The following is a 20,000-nucleotide window of genomic DNA, read 5'->3' as shown; positions in this document are numbered from 1 at the left end:
TAATATATTTTATTGAAAATTTAGTGCTACACTGAAGATATTAATTTAGATTTTTCTATTAAAAAATTGTATTTGAGAAAACAATTGGGTTCTTTAAAATCTACCCCTCTGGTGTATATAAAACATTAAGTTAGACTTTGTCAATGAAATAATACAGAGGAGGTGATTCATACTGTAAAGTTTACTAACTTCCTCCTTTTAAATGTGTTGCCAATTTTTAGTTGGTATACCTGAGAAGATAAAATTAAGAAGACTTGTATCAGTAACAAGTTTCTTGAACAGTGAAGAGTTTATTTGATAACTATATACAGACATGGCCTAAGTCAACAATCAAATAAAATATAACAGCATGCATATATATCTGAAAATGAAAATAAATTTGTTAGCCCATTTTTAAAAAATACAGAATTTTATTATTTCCTAAAATGTCTAATAAATCAAAATTTACTAAAACTTTGGTTTTGTTTTTGTTCCTTTCAAAATATATGCTTAAATATATATTAAAAGCAGATATTTTGCTATTTCTACCTACAACATTCACTAAATATTTAGGTATTATGTTAGCTACTTTAGGAAAGATATAAAAATGAAGGTCTGCATTCCTGAGGAAATCATTTTAGAAACAAGTCACAATACACAAAAGCCCTAAGAATTAAAAAAAGACAGTATAAAGCAATTAGTAACGTGTTTTGTATTGTATAATTAATATTAAAGAAAAACATATGCACACACATACACCCAAGTTAAGGAAGATAGTGAAATTCATTTAATAGTTATGTTCCATATAAACAATTTGTCACTAATTTTGTGTTCTAAGAGTCCACATGAAAAAAATCACAATATGAATAGACTAGAAACAAAAACAAAGCATTTGTTTGATTTGTTTGATGTAGCATCAAACAAAAACATCCTAGAGATATTTAGGTTGTCCAACTTCTGTAATTTTTCCAAATCCTTTTAGGGTTTGGGGAAAAATGGTGTATTTCTGGTTACAAAACAAACACTCTCTGTGTTTTTGACCATTATTCCTTCCTACCAAAAAACCATAATGTCTTAGAAATTCCAATAATTTTTAAATGAATGGTGTTTGCTTTATATTTACTAAGAAACAAGTCATCCATTACCATAAAAATGGAATTAAAAATACATCTGGCTAAGTAAATCCAAAAGAGAGCAGTGGATTTTGTTGGGTTTATAGATAATGATACGGATTTAAGTGACCATACATTCTTAGCCTTTTCCTAGGGTGCAATTTGGAAGTAATATGCTTTTTAATAACCCACACTGGACATCATGGTTGCATTCTAAGTGAGTAGCATCACAACAAAATTGTCTAATACACACATGTTGTTTAGGGCTACAATGTTACCATAGTTACTACCAGATCAAATATCTCAGGAATGCAGAGCCACTAAGTCTTTCAATGTACAGAAATTCAGTACTTTTGATAGTTTTTGAGCCTTCATTTTTCTTCTTTCTTCGGCTTTTCCAATTGCCTTTGTGTTGTTTCTTCATTTTTCTTTTGTACATCTAAAATAAATAAATAAATAAAATAAATAATCTCATTCACTTATAGCATATAGTGAAATATATTTCATATTATACTGCAATGAAACAGTTGGGATTTCCTTTATGCACCTTAATCATTTTCTCCTTGATTCAGACATGCTTTCCCCTCAATCTAGATAAGGACACTACACGAAGAAAAGACATATGCGTCGTTTGGGGAATCTACATTCTCCTAGTTACCTTTCTCTCTGACTCTCCAGAAGCATTACATACCAAGCAGTCTCCCGAGGTATTATTACAATCTCCATTTATAGACTGGCCCATCAAAGCACAGAGAGGTTAAGTGACTTGCTCCAAGTCATAGAGCTAGTAAGCACAGAGACACAATTTTGACCTTGCCAAGTGGTTCCATACCCCACGCCCTTAATGATCTTCCCATAGTGTATCACACTCTCTCCCACTTCCTCACACTTCTAACTCCATCGCTCTTAGGAGATGATCTGACTTTCTACTTCACAGGGGTAAAAATATCATTCAGGTTTATCATCAGATAAAAGCTCCCCCGACTTTCTGCCAAAAAACCTTTAAAACCCATGGTCTGTACTTATTCCTACTACCCTTCCTCTTATTACAATGGAAAAGGTAAGCTACACAATTTATGGGAGCCCTGTGCAAAGTGGAAATGCAGCATCTCTTGTTCAAAAAACATGGACAAACAACTTCAAGACAGGAACAGTAGAGCATGACACCAAGTGCAAATCTCCTCTGAGCCCAGGGCCCTGTGCAACCGCATTCACCCACATCTGTGGAGCCGGTCCTGGTGCTGCTCAGACATTCCAGGTCTATTCCTTCATGATCGGGGATCCTATCCGTCTCTGCCTCATCAGGAAGCTGCCTCTAACAATCATCCCCGCCTCCCTTTCACCTGACTCTCCCTTTCTCCCGACTCCTCATTTCCTCAAGTCACTACCAAACTCACACTAACAAGGCCTTCTTTCAACCGCAATTCTTCCACAGACTATCTTGTCGTATGTGCTTTAAAATGTATTATTGTTTGCTGTTTCCGTTTTAAATGGAAATGATTAAGTTTCTACTGCTTCTCCAAAAGTGCTTACTAAAATCATCACTGGCATCTCTGAAGTTTAATCTGATGGACTCTATTCAGTTCTTCAACTTTCACTCAGGAAATACGTGTGAAGCATGTATTATGTACCAAGCAGTTGGGAGGGGGGGAATTCCAGCTCTCAGGAGACGTCTGAGGAGGGATATGAGGAACAAACAGAACAGGTAAAATGTGTGGTGTGTGAGGTGTCCTGAGTGCTATGGAGGAAATTAAAGAATAGGAGTTGTCAAGAAGTCTTGGGGCCTGGAGGTTACAGCTTTACGTAGGATTGGCTGGGGAGAAAGGGCATGCGAGCGATGCACGTGAAGACCTGAGAAGGGGAGGGGTGAGTGATGCCAGTAGCAGGGAGAGTGTTCATCCCAAGCAGAGGGAACAGCAACATCAAAGGCATCAGTGTGCAGGAAGGAACTGCAAGTGGAACAGAAGGGAGAAAAAAGACTGGAAGATGGAGTCCGAGAGGTACCAAGAGACCTCATATTTTAGGTGAAAAATGGCAGCTGTCTGGACAAATGTGAAAGTAGAGCTGACAATTTTTGCAGATAGATTAGATACAAAGTTGAGAGAAAGAGGGGAGACAAGGATAATCCCAAGGTTTTGGCTCTAGCCACTGGACACGTCAAACTCCCATTCACCAAGATGGAGAAGAGGCAAGAAGAGCAGGTGTCAGGGAGAATATCTGGAGTTCTCCTTCCTGCCCATGAAGTTGGAGATTCCTGTTAGATAGCCAAGCAGAGAGGTCAAGTAGGCAGATGGACTTATGAGTGTGAAGTCTGAGGAGCTTCTGGGTAGAGATAACAAATCTGTGAGTAATCAGGAAGATGATATTATCCCAGTGAAATCAAGTGATATCTCAAGAGGAGGGAATGCTGATAGAGAAGAGGTCAAAGATTGAGTTCTGGTACCATCTAATTCATTCAGAGGTAGGGGACATAAAGAATCAACAGCAGGGACAAGAACAGTCAGTGAAGCAGGAAGAAATTCGGGAGAGGGGAGGGTCCAGGAAGCCAAGGGAAGAGGGTGTGATCCACCAAGACACAACTGCCAGGAGATCATGTAGGGCGGAGACTAAGAATGGATCACTGATTGCATCCGAGACAATGTCATTTGTGATCTTGAAATAGAGGTGTGGTGTGGTGAGGATCAGAGAGAGAGAGAGACAAAGGATTTGGAGGCATGTCCACTCTAAAAGCTTTTTACCAGCTGCTCCTTCTGCCAAGACCACGCTTACTGCTGATCGTTGTGTGCCTGCTGCTCCCTTCAGTTGTGATTCAAAACACACCTTTTTCATTCTGGTTTCAGTTAGGGCTGCCCTCATTTCTCAGTCTAAAGCCATGCTGTAACTCTACCCCCAAATCCTACTTAATTCTCTGATAGAACATATCACTGTTGACATATATTTACTTGTTGATAATTTTACTGTCCCACTGGAGATATAAGATCCATGACAGCAAGACTTTGTCTGGTTTACCACTACACTGTTAGTTTTTAGAATGGTGCTTAGCACCTGTTGGACACTAAATTATAATGATGGATCAAATAAATAGTGACAGAGGGTGTTAAGAAAAGACCCTTGTCATGTGCACCTGAATGTTTATAGCAATGTCCACAATAGCCAAACTATGGAAAGAGCCTAGATGTCCGTCAACAGAGGAATGGATAAAGAAGATGTGGTATATATATACAATGGAATACTATGCAGCTCTCAAAAGAAATGAAATCTTGCCATTTGCGATGACATGGATGGAACTAGAGGGTATTATGCTGAGAGAAATAAGTCAATCAGAGAAAGACAATTATCATATGATCTCCCTGATATGAGGAATTTGAGAGGCAGGGCAGGCTGTCCTGGGGGTTACGGAAGGAAAAAATGAAACAAGATGGAATCGGGAGGGAGACAAACCATAAGAGACTCTTAATCTCACAAAACAAACTTAGGGTTGTGGGTGGGGTGGTGGTGGTCATAGGGATAGGGTGGCTGGAGGATGGACATTGGGGAGGGTATGTGCTATGGTGAGTGCTATGCATTGTGTAAGACTGATGATTCACAGACCTGTACCCCTGGGGCAAAGAATACATTATATGGTAATAAAAATAATTTTTTAAAAAAGGCCTTTGTGACATTTACAGCTGTCACCCTCTGTCACTTTTTTTTTAAGATTTTTATTTATTTATTTGACAGACAAAGATCACAAGTAGGCAGAGAGGCAGGCAGAGAGAGAGGAAGGGAAGCAGGCTCCCCGCTGAGCAGAGAGCCCGATGCGGGGCTCGATCCCAGGACCCCGGGATCATGACCTGAGCTGAAGGCAGAGTCTTTAACCCACTGAGCCACCCAGGCGCCCCCCTCTGTCGCTTCTTGCCGATATGTTATCAGGCATCATTGTCCTCCCTATCATGGTTATTAATTTGTAAGAGATAAAGACAAATTATGAATGAGACAAATTTTAGGTAGGTTAATTTCATGCAGGATACAGGACCTTTGAGATCCTACAGTTCTTCCCACCTAAAAATACTTATCAAAAACCAAAGAGGACAGATCTGATGGAAACCACCTAATAACTACATAGTAATCCACCTAATAATCCCCTTTCCCTTCCCTCTAAGGGCATGTGATTTCGCTTGGAACAATGCTTTCTTTTCTTTTGCTAGTAACTTCTCTGCCCCACTCTCTTTCCATTTGTATAGCTCCTCAGGGCTCCCCTCTGCTTGCTAGATAGAATGCTGCTTGATTCATGAACCCCTTTATAAAGCCAATTAGGTCTTCAAATTTACTTAGTTGAATTTTTGTTCTTTAACATATAAAAATAGTAACAATATTCTTTCAGAGAACAGTCTCTTTAGTGGCCAAAAAAAAAATGGTGAAGACTACTAACTCTCCCACAGAATATTTTTTTTTCTCTTTCATTTAATGAGGTAATGTCAAGAATCAGTAAGGTTTTGTGTGTGTGTCCGGGGAATGGACACTTAAATTAGGCCTGTCGTACGAACAGGTAACTTAGCTTCTCTGCCTCTCTAGTTGAGGATGGCCCTTCAACAGCAACATCACAGTCTGATAACCACATTCCATTTTCAGACTTAAAAGGCCAAAACCATTACACACATTTTTTATTTATTTTTTCTTTCTTTCCCTTTTCTCATCTTGTAATAGTTTGTATGGACGTAGGCACTTTTTTGCTCTTACTTGTAGGGTCTCATATGAGAAAGGCAATGACCTCTGGGAACACATGAGGTGTCCCTGGACAAAGACATCCGCATTTCCTAGGATCAAACAAGGAACATCTGTAACTTTACCAGGTAACAAATAATGTCCTGAGGCAGAGGACCAAGAGCCTTCTTCTGGCACCTGCATGAACAGAGTGGGGCATGCAGCAGCTGCTACCCTCTCTTGCCTCCTTGGCAGTGGCAATAAATTTTTACCCATACTAAAGTCCACCTTGGACTAAATGGAGCACAAGGCCCAGGTATCTTGGTAATGACTTGGAACTGAAATTTTCTTTAACCTCCATGAATGTTTTCTGACTAAAAAGACTTCTTTAAAACTCTATTGAAAGTATCTTTATGTTTATTTCCAGAAGACTGAACTCTGGAAGCTAGATGAACTGTATGTAAGCAATGGGGAGACAAACCCAAGTTTTCCTCCATTGGTTTGACAGCTCCCCTTTGTCCTTAATTCAACTTTTTCCACTGAAGAATGGTTACCTTTTATACAAATACTTGCCTTAAAGATCTCATCTTTAACTGATGATAAACTTCTTAGATCTGAGACAGAGAAGAGCTTATAGAATACTATAGCAAAGCACAAGCCTCCAGTGCGGTTGGCTAAGGGGATGATAGGAGGGAAACTATTTTATATAGGAGCGTTTCTCGATGAATTTTTAAGTTTATTGAGGGATTATATTTGTTCACATTTTATCCCTGATTTCGAGCACTATGCGTGACTAGACATGTCCAACAAATACATAAATGTTCAGCTTGCACATACACATCGGGAGAGAAAAAGATAAAACTGTTCACTTTCAGAAAGCCTAAAAAATGACACTTAGCCTGCAACAAAAACTGAGAGATCTTAGTCCACACGTAAGAAAAAAAGAGCACTTATATAACCAGTTATAAGAGAGACTGCTCCAGAGGCAAGGAGAGAACTTGTGCATTACCTTCCTTCATGGACAGGGCCTCCAGTTTGAGGGGCAGCTCTGCGGACCCGCCCATCCCGGCTGAGCCCTGGATGTCCGGCACGGCATTCCGGCGGCCAGTCCTGGCCGAAGAGGCAAAATTGTTGACCACGGACTCCACATCAGTCATCTCGGATGAATCTGTCCTCATAGCAACATCTGCAGATAGAAGGTGCACATGAAGAGGAGGATGAGCCTATTGGGAGGTAAACGTTCACAGTGGTGGTGAAAGGCATGGCCAGACCGAAACGGCGACAGGCGTGCAAACAGAGTCGTTGCTCACACCTTGCATCGATGTCTACTGTCGCGGTCCTGAAGCCTCCGTTCGCACATTCGCACATCCGCTGCCTAGACCCGGGCGTGCTCAGTGTGAGCCGGCTCGCTATAAATAACCCCTGAGCCGCGTAAGCCGCTAGGATGCTTTAGGGGCAGTGATCTCTTGCCTTTTGTTCTATTTTTCCATGGATGGATCGGCCCAACCAGGGCTTGGAAGGAAATGAAAACTGACTTGTTCGGCCACTCCTGTAGAGAGCCTGCCTGCCAGGATTTGTTTGTGGTGCTTGTTCAGGTGGAAACCAAATCACTATAATTTGCAGGCCCCCAACAAAACACACTCGGCTTCTACTCCTTAGAAATAAGAAATTCAACTTCATCTCAAAGGCATTGTGCCCCAGTGACAGCTGTGTATTTCGGTCTGCTTGAGGCTCACAGCTAATTTTCAACAGCCTCATGTTCGTGTTTAGGGGAATAGAACCTGTATCGCCTTTTCTCGCCTTTAAGTGGACCTGGTAATTACTAGTGCTTTCCAAAGCATCCTTTATCTTTCTAGTAATTGTCTCTATGAAAGTAGTCTTAGGAAATCATTTATGCTACAGGGAGGCAGGGAGGCAGCAGACACTGTTTATTCTAAAACTAACCCTCGTTCATAGGTTGTTTTCTAATGAATCTTCCCTAAGAAGTCAATGCTAGTGGTATCACAAAAGCAGCAGCAGCAGGGGCAAGCATCTATGGAGAACCTGTGAAGCCCTAGGCTCTCCGCCGGGCCCTGAGAGTACAAAGGGACACTAGACTCTCTGTTTTTAGGGGACTTGTGCTCTCAAAGAGGAGAAAGAAGGTATACATGCGAAGACAGATACCGTCATGCCACAGAATATGCTGAGTATCAACCCAGGGAGGGAGACAATCACTTATGGTGCTTGAGGGCAGAAATAGCTGAGTCTTGACCTACACAGAGCAAACCAAGCTTTTCACCACTGTTGGAAGGGAGCCCTTTCCAACTGCTTAACTTCGATTCAGGAAATGCTAAAAATAAAGTGAAATAGTCACAAAATACAGTGCGTTTCGTATTAGAATTACAACTCCTTTGGTTCCACAGACCCAAGAAACGCACGCTGAGCTCAGTGTGGCCCTCGGGAGTCCAGGAGTAGGCGAGGCTCCTTCCCCAAATAGGCACATTTTTTGCAAGAACCGTGGAAAATTTGAGAACACAGCTAGATTTTCAGACACAACTTTGGAACCAATTAGAATTCTGTTTAGTATTTGCCAACTGTCTGGCATTGACAGACAACATAGAGCAATGTAAAGAGCACTGGACTGTTAGTCAAAAAGAACTTCATTCCATTATAGGCTTGCAGGTGATACTAATTCATTTAATTTCTCTGAGTCACAGTTCCTCCCCGTGTAATGGGTGTAAAAATATTAGCCTGATCCACAGTATTCTTGTGAAGAACTAATAAGATAAAGCATATTGAAATTCCTCATAACTCTAAAACCATGTTTGTTTATTGGTATCATCATTCACGTTGCAAAGTTTTCTTTACCCCACCGCCATTCTATGTATCCCTTTAATCCTACCAAGAAACATCTTCATAGTGGAAGACCACTTAAGTTTCCTAAGAGGGAAACTAGGTTTATTCAATTCAACATGAACATTTTATATCTATTATCTCATTTTAATCCTCCTAATAATCTTATGAGGTAGTAAGGAACAACCCTCCCTACATGGATACGGAGCCCAGGGCTCAGGGAGGTTAAATGATTAACTGGGAGTCGCGCAGCTGCTACTATAGCACACAAGCAAGCAAATCCGGTTTCACGTCACTGTTAAGGCATGATGACATGGATTGCCACAAAATTATCTTTCCAAATCCCTGTGATAGATATAGACAGACATACAATAGCTACTTTTGATTCTGTCCTTCATTACTCTTTAAATAGGGAAAATTATGTATATGCGTATATATGTATGTGTGTGGGTTTGTGAGGGAGAGAAAGAGAAGGAGAGATTCCCTATCTCTTCACAGGTATTCCTCTCTGGCTTAAATGTTTAGTTATCTATAATACAGGAATGTCAGTTATAGAGCTCTTCTCTGTAGTTCATGAGAGGTGCCTGACACCAAGTTTGGAAAGAGACCCCATTTACAGGCTTCCAGTGTGTCCTCAGCCAGTTAACAGCACATCAGGAGCCATGGCCATGATCAAATGTTTATTTCTATGGAGCACTTTACTGTGTCACACAAGTAAATTAACTATGCTAAGACTCGAGGACCAGTTCTATGAATACTTTGATGACTACCGACCTCAGAGTCTAAAATCTTAAAGTTGAAGATAACAACACATATAAAGATATTAAGATATGTTATTTAGAATACTTAAATGCTATATATTTTATATTAAATGAAGTGAGGAAACTTCTTTAGTAAGATGGTCTATGTTAAAGAAGTATTGAATTAGAATTTGTATATCAAAAGGGAACTTCCAAAAGGTGGCCTGTAGACCGTTAACACGGAAGAAGAAATTCTGGTCTCCAAGTTTACTTCAAGGCTTCTTGGCTATTGGCTGCTATTTTAGAAGTTTTTGTTCTTACCTTTACATTATTACTTCAGACATGGTCTTTCTAAATGACTCCTTTTTTGTCTATTAGTGTTAGAAAATAAGATCACAAAACTCTCTAAAAGTTTGTCAAAGTTATATTTGTTAACTACCATTTTAAGATCAGAAACAGAATTGGATGTGCGGGGAGGCCAAGCCATGAGAGCCTGCTTTACCCCGGAGCTTTACTTTGTCATTTCAAAGCTCTCCCTCTTTCCAGGATGCTCTTCCTTTCAGAGCCTGCCACTGACACCAGGGCTGTGGAGGATGCCAGGCTCCTCCACAAAACAGCAGTTCACCCAGCCCTGCCCTCCAGGGCTGTGGGGAGAGGGAGATGTCTGCTGTGAAAAGTCATCTCATCTTCCTGACAGAACGTGTCCATGACTTAGAGATCACTGCGTGGCGGGAACTCTGGAACCCACAGGGTCATTCTCAAATGGGCTCTTCTGATTTCTCTGGCAAGGAGATTTACTGTAGCATTGGAAATAATCTAAAAGTCTGTGAGGGAAGAATGGTTGAATAAACTATGTTACATTATGGAACATTATACAGCTACAAAGAATGTGTTAAGTTTAGTTAGATCTACCTACAGAGATGTGTCCATGACACATTGCAAAATGAAGCAAATTTTAAAAGTGTGGGGGAGGGGAAGCAATGAATGCAATATGATCTCAACTTTGTAAAAGTTTGTAAAAAGAATAAAAAACCCTAGTTGAAAATGTAAGAGAGAACAAGAAGAATGTTAACCATTTGTTGGTACTTCCTTACATATGTTAACTTGTAATAATGAGCATATATTATTATTGTAACTTAAAAGTACTGAAATACAGTCACCTGACAAAATTAAGAATACACAGATATTCTAGCACAGAAAGTCTCTAAAAGTCACACTTTGACAATTTAACTGAAAATAGTGCATCTGTAAATGTAAGTTTCTTCCTGTAACAAAGAGTCATCTTACCTGCCTGTCATTATTGTCCTATGCAACATTGATTACATATGTCTGATTTTTTTTTTTTTTTAGAGGGATGATTATATACATTGTAAAAGAAGATTTCAAAAGGGAGCAAGCAAGCCTAGTTAAAAGAGTCTCCTTTAAAAAAGGGTTGTTAGGAGGCCATAAGAGGAGAGGAATTTATGCACATCCTCAACAGAGAAACTATGAAATTTCTCTTAAAATTTTATTTATTTATTTGACAGAGAGAGTGTGAGAGCACAAGTAGGCAGAGCACCAGGAGGGAGACGGAGAAGCAGACTCCCCACTGGGCAGGGAGCCCCACGAAAGGCTCTATCCCCCAGTACCCTGGGATCACAACCTGAGCCAAAGGCAGTCACTTAACCCACTGAGCCACCCAGGTGCCCAAACTTTCTGAGCTTTAAAGCCAGCTGCAAGCCCTCAGCCTGGACTTAACTTCCTCCTCACCATGGCAACTGGATCACCTGTGGTGCTTCACTTCTAAAGGAGCGAATTCAGTTTAACAAGCTTCGGTCCTTCATTTGCATACACAACCAATCCCAGTTAATTTTTCAATTCCTCTTTTGCACAGAGGACCTAAATGAAAACTACACTCCTATCCTTCCATCTTTATATCTCTGCCCCTCCCGCCTTTGTCTTCGTTGGAATGCAATTTAGGTGTCTACCTGAATCTGTGTTTCCCGAATTGCAATTCTAATTGCCCAAATAAATGTCTGCTTTAATTTTCGGTGAATCCTTTCTTGGTCAACGTTATAGGGAGAGAGAACTGCTCTTTTCAAATGCTTTGTAACATAACCCATAGAAAGATGAGGAAATAGTACTAATAAATAAACACAGAAGAGATTAACTTCCAAGTCCTTCTAATTTTGGGGGCTTGAAAAGCTAATTATGTTTATGTTTGCTAACGAAGGCAGCTGACTCACTAGCAACTCCTCCTCTTTTTCTTCTACAGAATTAGTAGGGAATCTGGATGAGTTCTGCTTTGTCAACTGTGGATGATTACAAGAGTGGAAACCATTTGGACATTTGGAGATTTCACAGAAGTCCTTGCATGCCCCTAGCAAGGTGATGTAATTTTCATCTCTTTCATCTCTTTTGGAAACACACAGTTTTCAAGGTGCCTTAACAAAAGCCCATTACCCGGTCATATAGACACACATGCCAGCATCTGCAGCTCTGTCAAATCGAAAATGCAACATCAGCATGAAGAGGACAAACATGTTCAAGCTAACTGAAGCACTGGAAGAATACGTATCTATAAGACATGTGTACTTATATATACGCATGTAGGTATGCATGTGTATTTATGTATATAAAATCACTGGTCAGCTCCCAGTGAGCTAAGAAGGGAGTGTGTTAGTAGGTTAAAAGTATAACCAGGAACTAAAGTTTTTGCAGTTTCTTTCTCTCCTAGCTGAGATGTTCCAGCCTCAGAGCTCACACTCACTCTCTTCTCAAGTTCCCTTACTTGAAGCGGAGACTGCAAGGAGCTGGTTACCTTTTCTCTAATCTCTGGATCGGTATCACTCACTTCACCTCCTACAGTGAAACTCATTCTGCATGAATGACTTGAAATACACTTCTTACCCGTTAATCAGTTCCCTGGAGGTGTGAGTCAGGCTCTCTGGAAAAAAAAAAAACAAAAAAACAAAACAAAACACTTAAAGTAACAATGAAGAACATATATTTTGGAAAATTAGTGCTTTTCCTGGTCATAAGAAAGAGAGGATGAGATAGAGCGAGACACAGACTGGTCTCCGTTGATGTCTCTCTCTCTCTCCAAGTTTCAGCACCTCATGCTATATTTCTTCAGTTGTCCGCCTACAGCTCTTATTTTGCAAGATTTTCTGTTCTGGAGTACGAAAACTTCTTCCAAACAAGGTCAGAGAAACCTAGTAATTGCCTCTCAATGTGGACCAACAAAAACGGATAATTATTTATTCATCCAGTCGACATTTATCAAGCTCCTGCTAAATTATTAAGTGCCAGGCCCTGTGCTAGGCCCACAAGCTACAAAGAGGAACCCACAGTCTGGTGAGATCAAACACATTCTACTCTTTTCAGTAGCTTTCCTGACCTCAAATCCTGTTCTTTGAAATAAAGTAAAAGTATCCACCTCTAAAAATGGGAATCCTAACACATCTACTCACCTAAGTACTAAGACCATTTTAGGCTAAACAGAGCTTAACATGAAACATATACCTGTATAAAAATGATTTTTTTTTTAACTTAGAGACCTTCCTTTTTTTTTTTTTTTTTTGGTAATTCCTCCACATAGGGAGTTTCTGTGCCTCAAGTACAAGCCAAAGGAAATTCAACTTCTAGTCTATTGACACACATATTATTTTTCATGCTTAGACTCTTTCCTGATAATGATTTAAACATAAACAAATGATTAAACCCTTCAATATACATTTGTAGGCACATGAAAGCTATTTCTACCATGCAGAATTTTTGGACAACTGAAACCTGTAAAATTCTAAATATAAAAGCAAATTGACTTTCCTATAATCTTCCAGATAAAGTAATTCACATATCTGAATACCCTTCTGACACAATAACATTGTTATGCTAAGATAGGGTCACTTAGAATAATAATGTGGACTGATATGGATAAGAACCTCAACTTTACTAAGCACTCAACCTCCTTGAGTGGAGGGGTCCACATTTAACTGGTCATCCTACTTTTTCATTTCCTGCTAGAAAAACTTACCGGAAACACACCTTCCATCAAGGATTATAGGGAGTTCGCTTGCCACAGGCCTCCCCGTACCCCTTGCAGCTTCCCCAAAAGACCATTCCACGTAAATGGTATAGACCCAGACACTTGAGTGATTTACCATAATGCAGCCAGTTTGTGTCAAAGTCTTTTCGAAGTCCAGACAGTCCTCTTTCTGCCATTATCATGACTCCCCCCTGCTACTCTCCAAAACAGATTTCCCTAATTATCAGTACATCATCTTGGGTAGCACATCTGTGCATGTGGGTGTTATGCGTGATGGGTGGTATCCAGGACACACAGTGATATTTTCAGTTCTCCTTTAGATGAACGTCATTCTAAATGGTTGTAAGTTGTAGCAGAGCATCCCTCCTATCTTACGTCTGATGTAGTTTTGGCTTTTACTTCCCACCTTTTTATTTCTATCTTTCTGAGTGATCAGAATTGAGACCACTTAGCTTGAATTAGAACGAACCGTTCTCAATTTTTCCCCCACATTACCTCACACCCTGCCTGTACTCCTTCATTCTCACATATTTCTCACATTCTCCTTTTTCCATTCAAGGGACACAAATATCGTTGTTTTCTTATTTTATTAAGGTACTGCAGGCTACTAAAGGAAGTACTTGTATTCAACTCAGAACGTACTTATTTAACACCAACTGTGTGCAAAGCACTCTGCTGCTTGCCACAGTAAGGATTTCCCTTGCCTCAGCTGGAGACCTGGAAAGGCCGCAAAGCCAGGCAGCTCTGGGACGTGCATAGGGGAGGGAGTGGTTAGGTCCAAAAGAGAAGATGGGGCAGAACTGCAGAGGGGGGTTCCAGAGAAAGAGCGAGCAAATTCCAGCAAGAGACTGCTCTCAGATCATCCACCTCTCATCTTCGCCTTTTCCAACCATTTTCGGACACAAAGTGTTCTTAGATTTCAAAAAAGGCACAAAGATTCTCCAAGCTCACAAAAGCCCAAGAACTGAATTTGCACTACTGGGAAAATGAAATAATTTTGAGGATCCTATGGTTTGCGTGCACCATTCCCATGTCAGAGTGAACACAATCTGTCTGTGCAGGGGGGTTCAAAGGAAGTTCTAAGAAGTCAGTTCCTTTTTTAATGAGACCGTGGTTTTAAAATGTCAAGTGACTTTTGATGACATCAATAGAAAGGAGGAAAAGGGAAGTTAATCTGACCAACATGGTCATGGTAGAAATACCTTTGTATCCCTCTACCTAGTACATGGGCTGTTATTTATTTATTTGACAGAGATAGAGATCACAAGTAGGCAGAGAGGCAGGCAGAGAGAGACAGAGAAGCAGGCTCCCCATTGAGTAGAGAGCCGACGTGGGGCTCGATCCCAGGACCCTGAGATCATAATCTGAGCCGAAGGCAGAGGCTTAACCCACTGAGCCACCCAGGGGCCCTAGTCCTCTAACACTTTAAATAGCCCAGATCCTATAGTTTTAACTCATTCAACAAATTCTCTTTTACCATTTTCATTCTCAACAAGGGGGAAAATAGAGCCTTTTATCCTCTGGGCTTATTTTCTTTCCTGGGATTATTATTGAGAGTGGTACATCTATGACAAAAACTAGTTCCATAATTTTTCTTCAGTGTGAAGGTCATCTAAAGGAATAGCTTAAGCTTGGACAATTTATTAATTTTTTAAAAGATTTTATTTATTTATTTGACAGAGAGAGAGAAAGAGAGCACAAGCAGAGAGGCAGGCAGAGGGAGAGGGAGAAGCAGGCTCTCCGTAGAGCAGGGAGCCCTACGAAGGGCCAGATCCCAGGACCTTGGGCAGACGTTTAACCAGTGAAGCCACCCAGGCACCCCAAGCTTGGACACTTTAAACTGCATGCTTTTACTTCAGAAAATTTTTGTAACATATATGCTTATATGTCTTCAAAAGGAAAAATGCAGTGACACAAAAGAACTAATTTTACTAACATATACAAATGTTATATATTTATATGTGTGTGTGTGCCATATTCATCAAAACCATTCCTTTAGGAAGCTACACATGTATTCCACCACCTAAAATATTTTTGTGATTTCATCAGTGCAACCCACTTTATACTCTTATATAATATAATGGAAGAATAATGCTACATTTAAAATATAACATTATATTTTATAGTAAACTGTTTTAGTTAAAAACTATCCCAACTGGGGCACCTGGGTGGCTCAGTGGGTTAAAGCCTCTGCCTTCGGCTCGGGTCACAGTCCCAGAGTCCTGGAATCGAGCCCCGCATCGGGCTCTCTGCTCGGCAGGGAGCCTGCTTCCTCCTCTCTGCCTACTTGTCATCTCCGTCAAATGAATAAACAAAATCTTTAAAAAAAAAAAAAAAAACTATCCCAACTGATCACCCATTTTTTTGTACTGAAATGACTTCAGGTTTTTTTCAAAGCTTCCTTAAGTAATTTAGATTTGCATATACTCAAAAGAATTCTATTTCGAGATTTCAAAGCAGAGGTCTGAGCAATGACAGCATTACTGAACTACCTTAATATACCCTTGGAATGACTGCCCTTAAATTAGTCCTCATATTTATTAAGCAGTCCAAATGGCGCAATGGAAATTTTGGTCACCTAAAAGTGAGCATGTAGTGGCATCTTGCATCGCCTTCTAATAAACTTGCAACTTTCAATAAGACATTTAACTTCTCTGTTAATTAAATTTCCACATTTATCAAAAGTAGAATTAATACTACCTATTTTACTACCTTGGAACCCAACAAACTAATGGATATAAATGTGCTCAGTTAATGACCACACAAATGAAATTTATTTAGTAATCGATCATATTAATTCATAGGCACTATAATAGATTATCATTATAAACATTGATTATCCTGTTAAAGTAGGCTTTTCCTTTGGCTCTAGAAACAGCCTCTGACATTGTAAGTTATAAAGACAAGAAAAGATTAACGCAGAGATATTTCCAGAAATTTGGTGTTTAGGCGGGGAAAAGAGCCTAAAAAATTACATCCTGTCCCCCAAATCCCCTCCAAGTTGGCTACCTTTCTGCAATATCTGTTCTAGATAAGCCACCTGTCACAGAAGACCAAATCTCCCTTACACCATTCATCATGGTTTCTCCCTAAGGGTGAACATTTTGTGTAATTCCAGCAACAAACCATGTTTGAGTGTTTCATTACTAGTTAAGATATGATTGGAATTATCAATTTCTTCATGACACCTGAAAAACAATTCTTAATCTGAGTAATAACATAACGACACTATCTGGTGAGGAAAGAAGAATCACAAAATTTGTGAGACAATTCTGCTTTCTCAGTAAGCCTCCTCAGCGCATTTGAAACTGTCTTCTCCCTGTTGCTCCTAACCTCCCTTAACTTGCTCTATATTCCCTTGGCACTTAGTAGCTTGAATGCATATTATAACTTGCTGTGATTGCACTGTTGCCTACTGACTATCTCGCTCTACTACAATGTAAGCTCCATTAAGGCATAGGTTTCTGTAGGCACAGGTTTTGTAGGCATAGGTTTTTACAGGTTTTTTACCAATGTACCACAGCACTAAGTCATGCCTGTCATTCACTCAGTAGGTACTCTGATACAGAGTTTGTTTACTGAATGAAACAATTATCCTTCCTTGTCTCTCTTTCAAAAGGAATTATTTTCTTTTTGCATATGAAAATAATATATGCTCATTGTTGGGGAAAAATGATAATTTTTCTGGAAGGAAAAAAGGAAGTTGCCTTTTACCCATTATCCAGTGACAGCACTATTATAATTCTGGCGCATATCCTCCCAGAATTTTTTCAGCATTCACATACATAGATGTACCAAATATCATACATATCTGTATTTTGAAGTTAGAATATATTTATTTAATATCATTTTTTTCATATCTTCTATAAATCATTTGATCATATCTCTTAAAAATATAAGTTTTCAGGCCAACACAGTTCTGAATTTTTAAAGTTTGAAAAAAAGAAAATTTTCTAGAAAGCCAACATTCCAGGGCATATACCAACTATTTAAAATAGACAGAGCCACAAGCTCAAACATGAAAAACATGACTGAGGCTGAAATCATTCATAAACCTTTCCTTAATTAAATTGGATAAAGTTGATTTATAGGTAAGATGCTTTTTTAAATGTAAACAACTTAAAAAGTTCCAGTAATGTCTTTTTCTCCTATTTCATCAAAGTAAAAAAAAAAAATTCTTTGGGATGTCTTTTAGTCCTTTTTTGAATAGATTTCATTCTCATCTCTTTTTTTTTTCTTCCAACTGAGAAAAATGAGGAAATGATTGGGCCTTTTCAAGCTCTGATTTGTTTCCTAAGTTCTTTTCAGTATTTTATTTTTCTTTGCAGAAGAAGAAATCATTTTAGTGTTTCATCAAGCAAAAAATTCAATCAAAATCACAGTAGCAAAAATTTTTAAGCTGTTCTGAGGATTTTCTGGGTCATATAGGCAAAAAAAAATTCCCAACCAAATAGCGAGTAACTTCAGAGAGAAAAGTTATACCATTGAAATATTTTTGTTCATCAAATTATGTGTATTGATGTTTGTCTACAATTAAGTTAATAGAAATGAAATTATTTATATGGATGCATCTAACTTTTTACAAAAGCCTTTTGAAAAAAGAATACATTCTGTTACTATGTTTCTTTAATATTATAGAAGTTCATTAGGAAAAAATGAATCTTCATGAAAAATGGTATCTAAAATATATTCAATGGACATAATAAAAAAGTTCAAAGCCAGTATATACAATAATTCTCAAAACAGTTGCACAGAAAAACATGATAAGGGAAATATCCAAAATTTTAACAGTAGTTCTTTGTGAGTGGTGTTATTATACATGATTTCTATTCTCTTGTTTAACTTTGTGTTTTCTAAATTTCCTATGATGAAGATTTTCATTATGTGAAAAAAGGCATAAGCATGTGTTGAGCACACACCATTTTAAATCACTTTAGTGAGATACAACGTATGTGATTCGGTACCGTGAGGGTGATCAATACTATCTTCGTTTTACAGGTAAGAAAACTGAGGATCATAAAAATGAAATGATTTGGCTAAGGAACAGAGCTAGCGAGTGACAGAGGCAAGACCAGAGCCCATTCCATCTGACACCTCATACATTGCTCCTTCTATTACATTTCACCAAATATTTCTTGAACAGAGACTCAGCCTTCATTCAGCCAACTGTTATTGAACATCCTTCATTCAGTGCAAGATACTAGAGAAATAAGACCAAACACTGTAATTACCAGAGCGGGACACACACAAAAAGCATAATGCATGATCTTTACTCTGAAAAAGTATGTGACCTCACTGTACAGATGAAATACATGTACATGAAAGGGAATGTAAAAACAGAAGTCCACATATGATATATCCATGTAAATGGTATAAATGAAAAATGCTATGGAAGTATAAAAGGGAAATGGCTATTGAATTTTGGTAATTAAGAGAGACTTCATAGAAGCTATAGAACACACATCGGACCTTAATATCTGGGAGGGGTTCATACAGATTAAAAAAAAAAAAAACAAAAACATGAAAGACTTACCAAGCCAGGGAAATAATTTAAGCTAACTCATGAAGAAGTGAGTGTACAAAGCAACTTCTAAGTAAAGGAAAAGGAAACATCTAGCTCTGATGGAGTGTTAAGCCATATAGAGTTGGAAAAATAAGTTGGAGCGCAGTCATCACTGGAACCCAGATTGCAAAGAAAATGAATGCCATTTAAAAGGAAATTGTGGGGGCACCTGGGTGTCTAAGTTGGTTAAGTATATTCCTCACTCTTGATTTCAGCTCAGGTTGTGATCTCAGGGTCGTGAGTTCAAGCCCTGTGTTAGGCTCCATGCTCAGCAGGGAGTCTGCTTTTCTCTCTTCTCTCTCTCCCTCTCCTTCTGCCCCTACCCCTAACCACTGCTTACATATACAAGCTCTCTCTCTCCCTCAAAATAATAAATAAATCTTAAAAAAAAAAAGAGGAGATTGTGTTTGTCCCTCTGAGCACTGAGGAACCATGAACATTTCTAAGTCACATAATAAAAATATGCATAAGATGCACTATGTGTAAGTAGAGACTACTGTCAAGGAGTATTGTTCAAAGGTTATTAAAAATGGAAGTTCTGTAAGCAAATCCACCGCATGAGTGATGTTCTGATTATAAAATTTATATGTAAATGCAACATACCCAAGAATAACTTCTTATTTAAAAAGGAAGGAAAAAGGTAGAAGGACTTACAATGAAGACTAATTATAAAGTTTAAGGACTTAGATCATCAGATATAAAGATTCATTACAAATATTAGGTATTAAGATAGAGTGGCATTCTTCAAGAATAAACAGCATAATAGAATAAAATAGAGATTCCAGAAATAGACACATATACATATGGGTCCTTGATTGCTGAAAAAAGCAAAGCTAGTGATGTGGTCACTGAACTACTGCTGGTGATCTTGGAGGATTCACAGAGAGGAAACATTGACATTGACATTGATGGGAAGATTGTTCATCATGGAAAAAACAGATGGAGCTTATAATAATTTGTGACAAATTCTAGGATTATTAAATAAGTGACTTCAAATTATGGTGTCTTCCCTTGAATTTTGTATTTAAATACTGTCATATAGGTAAGTTGAAAGAACAGTGTGT

General features: G+C 38.8%; 1 protein-coding gene across 2 annotated transcripts in view; it reads right to left on the bottom strand.

Moving 5' to 3' along the window:
• Positions 1 to 898: 898 nt before the first annotated feature.
• The window catches only part of PKIB (cAMP-dependent protein kinase inhibitor beta), a 41,181-nt gene continuing 22,079 nt past the window's right edge, over positions 899 to 20,000 (bottom strand). The window contains exons 3-4 of one of the 2 annotated variants that reach the window (XM_032862430.1): positions 6,784 to 6,960; positions 899 to 1,530 (exon numbers count right to left, since the gene is read on the bottom strand). In XM_032862430.1, coding sequence (XP_032718321.1) covers positions 1,463 to 1,530; positions 6,784 to 6,960 — 245 coding nt within the window. In that variant the 3' untranslated portion in view covers positions 899 to 1,462. Of the gene's footprint in view, positions 1,531 to 6,526; positions 6,674 to 6,783; positions 6,961 to 20,000 lie in introns of those variants that run through there. The other variant, XM_032862431.1, reaches the window with a different exon arrangement.

The sequence above is a fragment of the Lontra canadensis genome, unplaced genomic scaffold (genome assembly GCF_010015895.1).
Source record: "Lontra canadensis isolate GAN:19392208 unplaced genomic scaffold, GSC_riverotter_1.0 scaffold23, whole genome shotgun sequence".
Classification (NCBI taxonomy): Eukaryota; Metazoa; Chordata; class Mammalia; order Carnivora; family Mustelidae; genus Lontra; species Lontra canadensis.
The sequence above is the reverse complement of the archived record's forward strand: the minus strand, read 5'-3'. Positions and strand labels throughout refer to the sequence as shown.